General features: G+C 43.2%; 1 protein-coding gene across 1 annotated transcript; it reads right to left on the reverse strand.

The window, feature by feature from the left end:
* Positions 1-653: 653 nt before the first annotated feature.
* On the reverse strand, positions 654-6,689 carry LOC119323124 (protein DNA-DAMAGE INDUCIBLE 1-like). Its single transcript, XM_037596701.1, has 16 exons — positions 6,513-6,689; positions 6,117-6,149; positions 5,890-6,014; positions 5,455-5,563; positions 5,217-5,333; positions 4,623-4,688; positions 3,290-3,352; positions 3,163-3,207; positions 2,684-2,745; positions 2,372-2,465; positions 1,911-2,003; positions 1,760-1,829; positions 1,483-1,559; positions 1,318-1,375; positions 1,177-1,202; positions 654-1,075 (listed from the first exon to the last, which is right to left on the reverse strand). Exons 1-16 carry the CDS (start codon positions 6,576-6,578, stop codon positions 947-949), a joined length of 1,233 nt encoding a protein of 410 aa, XP_037452598.1. The 5' UTR covers positions 6,579-6,689; the 3' UTR covers positions 654-946.
* Between the last annotated feature and the right edge of the window lie 5,471 nt (positions 6,690-12,160).

Here is a 12,160-nt window from a genome sequence, read left to right on the forward strand (position 1 = left end):
GAATCGCTCAAATGCCTAATTGGGTATGCCTAAATCAAGTGCCAAATCGATGCCCGAGAGGTAGATTGGATGCCTAGTGTGTGATGTGTAAATCGAATGCGGCCATGATAAATCGATTCCAACTGAGACAGAGGGCTTACCGCCATTGACGAATGCCTGCGTGTGAGGTGATGAGGTTGGTGATCGATGGTGTGTGACGTCCAAATCTTCGCTCCGATGCTCACTGCTTCCGATGTGAGAGTGGAGACTTCTGTATTTTGTTGGTTTCTAAATTTTCATTTTCCTTTGATGGGTAGGACATGGTAAATGTTTCTAATTTCCAGGTGTGTCAAATGTTGATAGATGGCAGGAGTGAGCGGTGAGAGAAGGGCAACGGTGGCGGCACTTTAGGAAGCAACACAACATTTCGAGCACGGCTCCTCGTGTACAACCTCAGACCCCCACGTGACTCAAGTTGCATCACTCAGGCTCGGCTATGAAAAAAGGCCGATTCGAGTGTCCCTACTTGGCCAAACCCAGGGTGCAAACAAACGGGCGAAAACTGCATATCACAGGCCTGGTTGGACCTAATGCAGACTATCGAACACAAGACGAAGTACTAGGCATACGCGCTAAAAGGCAAGTAGGGTTATTCTTGCTTTGCAATAGATTGATTTTGTTCAATCTCGATAACTGAAAATTTAGCAAATGGATGAGAATGAGTACAAAAACAATCTTTTCGATTGTGTTTGCACTCAATGTCTACAATCTCTGTATCTGATAATGAAAGAAAGAAAACGTTTTTTTCTCACTGAAGACAGAATACGAATCATCCCTACCAAGCCTGTATTTGCCACACACAAAGTTTTAGTTCCTCAAATGGAGGACGCCACATCTCCTTGATCAGTGTGTGTGTATAAATGTTCAAATCGAGAAAATGTTGAGCAGAAGGTCTGCTCTAAAGACTCTAACCACCAAACAAGTACCCAGCTGCCTGATCCTCGTTGCCGTTGCACAACTGGAGTGCTTGTATTACAGATGCCCGGTCAAATCCAAGTTCCACGAGCTTTATGACTTTCGCTTCAAAATCTCCTCCCTGACAAGGGTTCTTAAAATGGTCAAGATCAATCTAATTCATGCACTCTCAAAAGAAAACAAATGTATAGAAGACCACAATTGTGAAGAAAAAATTGACACCTGTGGAGGAATTACAGCTGGAGCTCCTACAAAGGAAATCAAAGTTGGTCGCAGTTAATCAGCAATTCGATAGGCTAAAAGTTATCACAAGATCACAGTTCTCTAAGTCAAGGGACTACACACGAGCACCAGAAAACTAACCTGCAGGAGAGGATGGCGGTGGCACATCAGGAGTCTTCCCACGTGCCTTTGACGATTCCTGATGATATAGAGTAAATAAGGATATACGGATGATTACTCCCGTACCTCTAATATGATTACAGGAAAACCAAGGCTGATTTATGCAAAGCAGTAAATTTTGCTTACTCCAGCTGCTCCTTGGCTAGAAGATGCTAGGTTCGACGATTTCTCTCCATCGCGTATATGTGAAGGGATGTCTTTCTCTGAAGATACCATATTAGAGGGATTGAAAAAACGAGACTTGCAAAATGTAGAAGTAGATGATATAGAATATATAGGGATGTTCAGTATTGCAAAAAAACTAATAATAAAATATCTCAACTTACTCAATAGTATACTTCATTATGCAATCATAAAGAACTAAAACTAGAGAACAAAAACATGAAATAGGCAAGCTACTAACCATGTAAGAAGGGCACTGACACTTCACCACCTCCTACTCTAAGGACATTGTCCTTTAGGTCAACTATGCACTGCGTTGGATAACAAAACGTGTCAGTATGGGATGTGAGTTAGATGCGATGACTTGTTCCAAAACTTAGCCATGCAATTACCTGATGTTTCCGCAGCATATCAAGCCCGAAAAGGAATTCCATGTTGGGAGCATCCAATACTGTGAAGGAACAGGGATAGAAAGCATGGCCTATCTGTCCAAACATAGCAATGTATTGTGAATTACTGTCACTACATGATGAATTCTCATAATGATGAAAGTTATATGGCATTAGGTTTGAAGAAAGTACTAAAGGCTCTGATTCAACTTACGGAGTATCCTCTTTGTGAAACATAGACAACATATTGTAGAACAATCAAAATCATAATTTTGTACCCGAGTAATGAGTTTGGTATTATATTATTACTATGTCTCTCTAGGCTAAATAGTGCTTGTTCAGACTGTAAATTTTCAATGACTCAAATAGCATTACAGCACGTCCAAAGTCATGGCGCACAAAATGGATCATTCTCAAAAGGACTGGAAATTTTGACATTGGTACAGCAATTTACAATATCAAACCTTTATTGCCGCTACATGTATTCTTCCAAGTATCTCCGATTGACCAACTCCAATAGCAACCCCTCTGTAACGCTGATCAAGGAGCCTGAGTAGCCTGCAAATGATACTCGATTATGTGATCAGTTGTACATGGCATGGGATGCATTTCAGCGAATGTCTCCAGAGAATGATTTTCATTCGCCTGTACAGTAAAATTCCATTGTATGATAATAAGATAAACTTAAATATGTATGACTTATACACGCAGAATGATCATATGAGATATGAAATACTAAACAGTTGCAATAACAACATTTTAATTTATAATCATACCCACAACGTTCAGCACAGTCTTTTGATATGATGGTTGACTGAGCTCCACTGTCAACAAAGGCCTGTAGATGAAAGAAAAGCTAAGAGATCGTGTATACAAAACAAGTAGCAAGATGCAATCAAGCATCTAAATAAATCTGTATCCCGTTATTGCATATCTTTTAGTTCGTAGACTAAACGCAAGTAATAAAAAGGAAGATTTAACTTTCAAGAATAAACCATTGGGGTAGATGATACAATCGGCAAATGTTAAAACAAGATTGTGTTCTTCTCAAAAGAAAAATATTGTGTTGCAGTTATTTAGCTAAGATTGATGCAATCAACAATGATATATGAAAGGAGTTATAGCAAAGTTCATACAAGCTCTCTGATAATAAAAATATCATTTAAAAATATTGTTTGGGCTTTTGAGTACAGGCAATGCTCAGCTGTTCACCATGCTCGTTATCTACAAATAGATATATGAAATAACATAATACCTTCAAAGGTACTCCATTGACTTCCATATCCACATACAACATAACCTGAAATAGAATGCTGGTCAGTTAATAAATAAGAATAGCATGTAAAACAGAAGCATACGGACTTACTAAAGAGTCAACATACCACTCGACCAAATGCTTCAGGATTATGCTCTATAGCAGCCTCCCAATTTTCATCAATGCCTTTCTGGATGACAAATTACAAGTACTCAGAACGTCAGGTATCTAACTAAGATTGCCGAGGTGAACAGGAGTATAAAACACAGTAAGACAGAGCAAAGCTTTTGTGTGCACATCATTTTACATAAAAAGCATATGACATGGTAGCAACTACTCCCTCCGTTCTAAATATAAAACTTTTTAGAGATTTCAATACAGACTACATATGGATGCATATAGACGTATTTTAGAGCGTAGATTCACTTATTCTGCTCCGTATGTAGTCCATATTGGAATCTCTAAAGAGACTTGTATTTAGGAACGGAGGGAGTAATATTTTAATATTATCCAACCATGAAAGCTAGCAGAAGTTACGTACTTACATGCATGAAAAAAGAAATTCCCCTTTTGCACTATGCACCACTCTGACTCTTCATTATATTCAGTCACATGTCTATCCCTACATTTATGATAAGCATTCTTAAGGCTTGTTTGGCATTGCTGTGGATTTTGATAACCCCATTGGGTTGAGCTGCTTTTAGATAAGTACATGTTTGGCTAAATTTTTCTCTTGATGAAGTTGCAAACAGATACATTTTTGTTTTTGTTGTGGGTCCACAAGACAGCAAGAGATAAACATATCCGTATATGCATTGTATAGGTTATGTTAGAGATAGGAAGGTTAAGAAAAGGAATAACTCAAGTTATAAGTATTTCTGTTGGATACGGTTGGGTCTATTAGAATTTAGAAAGAATAGTTAAGTTAAGGAAGAGTCCAACTGAAATAGGAACGTAGAGTTATGGTTCGGACTTGAGTTTGAACTGAGATCCAACTTGTGGATCAAGTCAGTTGCTCCTGAGTATAATAAAGGTCCAATGTGTATATAAACCTTCGATCAAGCAATGAAATAAATAAAAATGTTCTCTCAGCCTCAGAGCCTCTCTTTCCACGTCAGGAAAGAGCCCTGTCGGCAGATTGTTGAGGGCGAGTGGACCTTTACCCTAACCAAATTGCCTTGCTGTGGACCAAGGTCCATCTTCTCTATCGCAGAGCATATTGAATGAAAGATGAGGACAACAATTTGGATAACCAAATTCATTTACATTTAGTTTGATTATAACCTTCTTATGACTGCTTCTCCACAGCGGCTTAAGAGATAAGCACCGCACTCTAACCTAAATAAGCCATCCCTTGGGTTGGTCATGTAATGATGATTGTGATATTTAACATTTGCCTCATCACATATGAGAAGCCTATAAACAGTCAAGAGGTGTTATCCTCACAAAAAAGTTTCTACCTGCCGAATTGCAGCTTCAATTTTCTTCTGAGCCTCGACATCAAATGGATCAGCATACAATAAGGCCTGAAAAAAATCATAATTATCTATGACTTAACCTATTATTATTCAGCAAGTTTGCAAAAGTAGAACACAGCAAGAAAAAGAACATGGAACTACCATCTCGTGAATTGGTCAAATATATCTATCTAAGAGAACTTACAAGATGTGAAATTTTACAGCATATAGGTGTAACAGCATGGAAATATATTTATACAAATGTTATGGAATTAATGCAAGCAGAAGCGTATGTTCTCAACTTTTTTTGTCACTAAGAACATAAAATAACTATCAGGGGGGAAATAGCTTTGCTAAGTCTCAATCGACTGAGATTTTCTTATCGATTCAGAAAAGTGCAATTTCCGCTTACTGAAAAGTGCAACTTGCACTTCTTGTTCCAGAAAAGTGCAAAAAGTTGCAACTGGGCAGAAAAGTGCAAGTTGCATTTTTCAGTTTTCTGAATCGATTGAGACTTAAGAAAATGTGAGTGGATTACTTAATTTAGACTTAAATGCACCCAAATAGAAACTAGCGATTAGCCCAAGAGATACTCACAAGCTCTTCTTCCTGTTTGCGTTTCAGTTGTAGTCTTTGTTGGTGGTGTGACCGCAAGATGTTTTGCAACTCAGTGATGTCATCTCCAAGGATGGCTTGAGCTAACGAAGGGTCATTCTGCAAATTAAAAAGACATCGGTGCAAACAAAAGAAATTAACATATTTTCTGCAACTAGCATCTGGGAATTATAACCTGGCCAATATTGATAAATCAACAAAGCTACCAGCAAAGTTTTACCTGAAGGAGTTGCGCCATGAGATGTGAATCACCACGAATATGTTGTTGGAAAGCTTGAGGATTTACTGCCGATCCATCAGGATTTAACCTCATAATATCCTGAGATGTCCTGAAATTATTGACCCAAGAAATTAGCCAGTAGTAGAAAGCATTGTCATTGCAATGGCGCTAAAATTTATGATGATTAGTTAAGCTATAAAAAATGTAGTGCATCTCTTCCAACATCATGCCGGTTCTGATTTGTGATTGTGATATATCAAGATTAGAACTGACAGCTACAAAGAAGAAAACCATCTCGACGTACCAATAAAAGAAAACAAGACGTCACATGCAAGACTAGAAGCATCATATCAGGCATAATAAACAGTAGGAATATAACCCCCTCAAGAAATTCCCTGGAGAACAACCAGAGATGTCGAAAAACAACAACCGAACCTATTATTGGAGGCAACCATCATAACAAGATCACCATCATGGACTCCGATGGCGCTGAGCTTCTCGGCATTGTTCATCTCCTTGCCATTGAAATGAAGCAGCTGTTGCTGCAACGGCACTTGAGTCTAGCCACGCACAGACACCCAAAACCAACAATGTGAGGTCAAACCAGTCAAGGCAAAACCAGGAAGAGAAACCTGAAGCAAGATTTCGCTGGCGCGTCTCACCTCCACCTCAAGAAGCGCCTTCAAATTCTCCACCTGCAAAACACGCAGGGCGCACAATTCAGCCAAAAGCCGCACAGATTTCGCATCCATGGATCGCAATCACAGCTCAGTTTTAGCTCCACGAGCAGAAGACTCGCACGATTCTAGCCAAACCAAGACACCGCAGCTGTGGCAGCTAAAGATCCGATCGAACTCTACGCCTAAGCACGAGGCACCAGCACGCCGCGGGGAGTGAATTGCGGGCCGCTGCGGGTCCCGCTTTCTCGCCGGAATTTCACGGCCTTCTCGCGAGCTCGCCACCCGAATTTTGGCCAAGGAAGCAACCTTTATAGCCCGCCAAGATCGAGATGGGGGGCAAGTAGAGGAGGGACTGAGGGGGGCGGGACAGAGGCTTACGGATTCGTCGGGGTCGACGTCGAGGTTGAGAAACTGCTCGTCGGCGGTCATCACGGTGAGCTTCATCTCGCCGCCGCCGGTTGGAATCGCCTAGTCCTCCGCCTCGGCTGTGGACAGAGGGAAGGGAAGGAAGGAGGCGAGTCTACGGGTGTCAAATCGGGCTGCCTTCTTTCTTGCAGAGGTGGTAAAGAATCCTGACCCTGACGGTGTACCGCTGCGACTTACTGACAATACGTTCCAGGCCGTTCGGTCCACGTACCTGGAGCTGGAGGCCGAACTCCAGCACAGCAGGAAAGGATATCTGCCTTGAAAAAACTATCTGTGCCTTACTAAAAAAAAATATAGCTGTGCCAGGGTGGACGTCCCTAAAAAATGAGCTTATAGAGCAATTCTTTCAGATCCCAATAACGTGTTTCCCGGGACAAAAAATGTCCCTAAGGGCATCTCCAAAAGTTTGTATGTTAGCTTGTTGGTAAAATATGTCATGTCATCAACCAACACCTTAACATACAACATCTCCAATGGGTTGTATCTAGTTTGCCTAATAGGATGTGAGATAATAAATAATGTGCTCTCTCATTCTATATTGGAGCTTGTGCAACGGGTTTTGGTTCATGTACATTACAACCTTCCTCTCTTTCCTCATTTATTGTATGACACATCATCAAAAATCCTATGCGGCAAAGTTTACCAACAACTATCTTACAACCATTGAAGATGCCCAAAATGGCGGCCCAAATGCTTTTTTATCGGGATCTGTAAAAATCGGCCCGCTCCCTTCATATGTCTGGTTTTTCCTCCCCCTCCCCGTAGTTCCCTCTATCCCTCGCGACTTGGCGGGAGGAAAATTTCAGCTTGCGCCTGTCATTCTGTTGCCGCCCCCGCCGCAGATCTCCGGTGATTTATGCATCCCCTGGGCACCCCGCGTCATGGAGTGCTTCGGTCGCCCTCGTCCACTTCTTCTCCACCAAGTTTGGAGCTCGAGGCTAGCCAATCTTTACGGCGGGTGGGAGGCAGCCACCAGCGCCATGGATCCGTCCCAGCTTCGGGGCGAGGGGGGGGCTTGTTGTGGGTGAATCTGCCTGCTCGGGCAATGCTTGAGCCACGCAATCGTTCGTGCGTGCCGAAGCCGCGGGTAGGAAGGAGGCCGAGGGGAAGTAGGTGGTGGCGGCGGAGGAGGATTTGCATTCGGTTGGTAATGGGGAAGTTAGAGGCGGCAGATTTGCTACCGGACAAAGGTAATATATAGAGCTTCCCTTGCAATTTCATTTCCGCCCGACGGGCGATTTGTGACAAAGTCGCGGATTTATTTTTCTAGATGGATGATTGGAGTTCGTCATCGGAGCCAGAGTCGGATGATTATGATACAGAGGAGATGCTTTTTGACGACGATGTCGCCAACTCGTCTTGTTGCATCTCGTCCAAGAATTTGAAGTCGGCAAGAAGAAAAAGCGCCGAGGATCGACGGTTGGTCGTCCGCGCAACCAGGCTCTTGATCACAATATGGTCATGAGGACTACTTTGTCAAGGTACCGACCTATTCGGCTCACCTCTTCCGTAGGCTTTATTGAATGCGTATATCTCTTTTTGTTCGCATTGTTGAAGCTTGCAAGCAAAATTGTTGTTTCTTCACTCGTTGGAGGAATGTTGCCGGTTTGCTTGGATTTAGTGCATACCAAAAATATCAGCAACACCGACTACACCGATGAGTATCTTCACATTGAAGAAGATATCGCACTCAAATGCGTGCAGGTGTTTGCCAAGACATTGATCTACGTTTTGGTCATGAGTACTTCCGAGCTCCCAATGAGGATGACACAAAGAAATTGATGGCGACGAACGAAGCAAGAGGACGGCTGGACATGCTTGGGAGTGCGGATTGCAAGCATTGGAGATGGAAGAACTGCCCTACGGCCTGGGTCGGGCAGTACACCGGCCACAAACGTAAACACACTATTGTGCTCAAAGTAGTGACTTCGCATGATGTAACATCCTCAGGATCATGCTACAGTGACCTCACACTAATGGTGCCATTTCATCAAGTTTAACTAAGCCAAATTGCCACTTGATAAAAATCAAAGCCAAATTCAAATTTAAAATAAAGTCAAAATAATTATTTCTTCAAGATTTAAAACTAAAATGTTTGTAATATCCCATAAAATCCCTAAGTAATTGTCATGAAGAAATCACCCATTTTGGAATTACCAAATTGGCCCTAGGAATATTCTAAAGTGGCCCAACAGCAATTATTTGAACCATTTAAATGCAAACATAAATTGAATAAATTCAAACAGACTCCAAACTTTTTGTGGTAGTATTAAATAATGCCTAGTATTTGATTTGACAAGTTGCATATTTTACAAAAAGTCATTTGGTGAGCAAACAAATAGAAAACACTAGCTAAAACTAAAATAGAAAAAAAGAATAAAAGAAAAACCTAGCGCTACTGTGCACTTAGGCCTACCACTGCCATAGTACGGCCGGCCCATTGGCCACGACCTTCTTTCCTCCTCCCGCCACTCTCAAGGCAAGGCGCTTGCCATGGCCGTCCACGCACGGATGGACATGCGCCGACCATCCCGTGACGCGTGGAGGGGATAAGAACAACCCCGTTGTCGGTGTCAAAACCGGCGGATCTCGGGTAGGGGGTCCCAAACTGTGCGTCTAAGGTCGATGGTAACAGGAGACGGGGGACACGATGTTTACCCAGGTTCGAGCCCTCTTTATGGAGGTAATACCCTACTTCCTACTTGATTGATCTTGATGAATATGAGTATTACAAGAGTTGATCTACCACGAGATCGTAATGGCTAAACCCTAGAAGTCTAGCCTATGGGATTATGATTGTGTCCTATGGACTAAACCCTCCGGTTTATATAGACACCGGAGGGGGCTATGGTTGTACAAAGTCGTTTACAGAGAAAGGAATCTATATATCTGAATCGCCAAGCTTGCCTTCCACGCATAGGAGAGTCCCATCCGGACACGGGAAGAAATCTTCTATCTTGTATCTTCATAGCCCAACAGTCCGGCCCAAGTATATAGTCCGGTCATCCGAGGACCCCTTAATCCAGGACTCCCTCAGTAGCCCCTGAACCAGGCTTCAATGACGATGAGTCCGGCGCGCAGATTGTCTTCGGCATTGCAAGGCGGTTTCCTTCTTCGAATACTCCAAAGTAGACTTCGAACACAAGAATCGTGTCCGGCTCTGCAAAACAAGTACCACACACAACCGTAGAGAGTATAATATTTCACGAGTCCAATCCGCTGACAACTTTTTGTAGCGTGACATCACGTCACTGCCTGGCCATTATTCGAACCGTTTTTAGCCTACCGCTCCATATTTCGAGGTGCGGTTTTATTGGCACGTCTTGTCAAAGCAGAGATCGTGTCCTCTTATTACGGGATTCTCATCAATACAGGTGTTGGTAACCCAACTGTTTTGTTGGCATGATTCCTTGGGAATAGGCATGTTTTAAGGCCTAGGAGGGATGTTTGATATTCATTGCCCTTATAAAAGGAGCGGAGACTCGTCCTTCTTCCTTTACGCCAAGTCCTTTCGACCTTTCCCACCTCGAGTTCTAGCACCCAAAGCATAATCTGATCGTTTCGCGCTTCCTGATCATGTCCGGCCCCAGCCATCAAGGCCGGTGGGTGGCTTCCTCTGTCACAGAGGAGGATATCGCGAAGCTTCGGGAGGCAAGATACCTGACTACGGAAATCCTCCACAGGCTTCCCGCTCAAGGGCAGGCTATTCCTACTCCCAGATCCAATGAGAGGGTTGTATTCATCTCCCACTTCCTCTGAGGGCTAGGATTCGCTCTTCATCCCTTTGTATGTGGGCTCATGTTCTACTACGGTTTGGATTTCCATGATCTAGCCCCGGATTCTTTCCTTCATATCTCATTGTTCATTATTGTGTGCGAAGCTTTCCTCTGTATTCCCCCATACTTCGGCTTGTGGCTCAAGACCTTTAGTGTGAAGCCGGAGGTAATTGACGGGAGACAAGCGGAGTGCGGTGGTGCTGTGGTAGCAAGCTCGCCAATACTACTTGGCCAAAGGGCTCCTTCATGGAAATTTCCGACCTGTGGCAGCGGGAGTGGTTCTACATCACCGAACCCCGCAGTACTAGGTGGGCAGCTACTCCTGCGTTCCGATCTGGCCCTCCGTTACAGCTCGCGTCATGGATTAACAAGGGGCTAGACTGGGGATCCATCGATGAAGTGTGGACGCTACTGATAATCCACAAGTATAGGATCGCAACAGCTTTCGAGGGTAAAGTATTCAACCCAAATTTATTGATTCGACACAAGGGGAGCCAAAGAATATTCTTGAGTATTAGCAGTTGAGTTGTCAATTCAACCACACCTGGATAACTTAGTATCTGCAGCAAAGTATTTAGTAGCAAAAGTGGTATGATAATAAAGGTAACGGTAGCAAAAGTAAAGATAAATGTTTTGGGGTTTTTGTAGTTGTAACAGTAGCAACGGAAAAGTAAATAAGTGAAGAACAATATATGAAAAGCTCGTAGGCAATGGATCAGTGATGGATAATTATGCCGGATGCGATTCCTCATGTAATAGCTATAACATAGGGTGACACAGAACTAGCTCCAATTCATCAATGTAATATAGGCATGTATTCCGTAAATAGTCATATGTGCTTATGGAAAAGAACTTGCATGACATCTTTTGTCCTACCCTCCCGTGGCAGCGGGGTCCTAGCGGAAACTAAGGGATATTAAGGCCTCCTTTTAATAGAGAACCAGAACAAAGCATTAGCACATAGTGAATACATGAACTCCTCAAACTACGGTCATCACCGAGAACTATCCCGATTATTGTCACTTCGGGGTTGTTGGATCATAACACATAATAGGTGACTATAGACTTGCAAGATAGGATCAAGAACACACATATATTCATGAAAACATAATAGGTTCAGATCTGAAATCATGGCACTCGGGCCCTAGTGACAAGCATTAAGCATAGCAAAGTCATAGCAACATCAATCTCAGAACATAGTGGATACTAGGGATCAAACCCTAACAAAACTAACTTGATTACATTGTAAATCTCATCCAACCCATCACCGTCCAGCAAGCCTACGATGGAATTACTCACGCACGGCGGTGAGCATCATGAAATTGGTGATGGATGATGGTTGATGATGACGACGGCGACGAATCCCCCTCTCCGGAGCCCCGAACGGACTCCAGATCAGCCCTCCCGAGAGAGATTAGGGCTTGGCGGCGGCTCCGTGTCGTAAAACGCGATGAAACTTTCTCTCTAATTTTTTCTCCCTGAACGTGAATGTATGGAGTTGGAGTTGAGGTCGGTGGAGGTCCAGGGGGCCCACGAGATAGGGGGCGCGCCCTACAGGGGGGGCGCCCCCTGTCTCGTGGATAGACCCTGGGCCCCCTGGTGAATTTCTTTTGCCCAGAAATTCTTGTTAATTCCAAAAAGTGCCTCCGTGGATTTTCAGGACATTCCGAGAACTTTTCTTTTCTACACATAAAACAACATCATGGCAGTTCTGCTGAAAACAGCGTCAGTCCGGGTTAGTTTCATTCAAATCATGCAAGTTAGAGTCCAAAACAAGGGCAAAAGTGTTTGGAAAAGTAGATACGTTGGAGACGTATCAACTCC

This window comes from Triticum dicoccoides, chromosome 6B, assembly GCF_002162155.2.
Source record: "Triticum dicoccoides isolate Atlit2015 ecotype Zavitan chromosome 6B, WEW_v2.0, whole genome shotgun sequence".
Lineage (NCBI taxonomy): Eukaryota > Viridiplantae > Streptophyta > Magnoliopsida > Poales > Poaceae > Triticum > Triticum dicoccoides.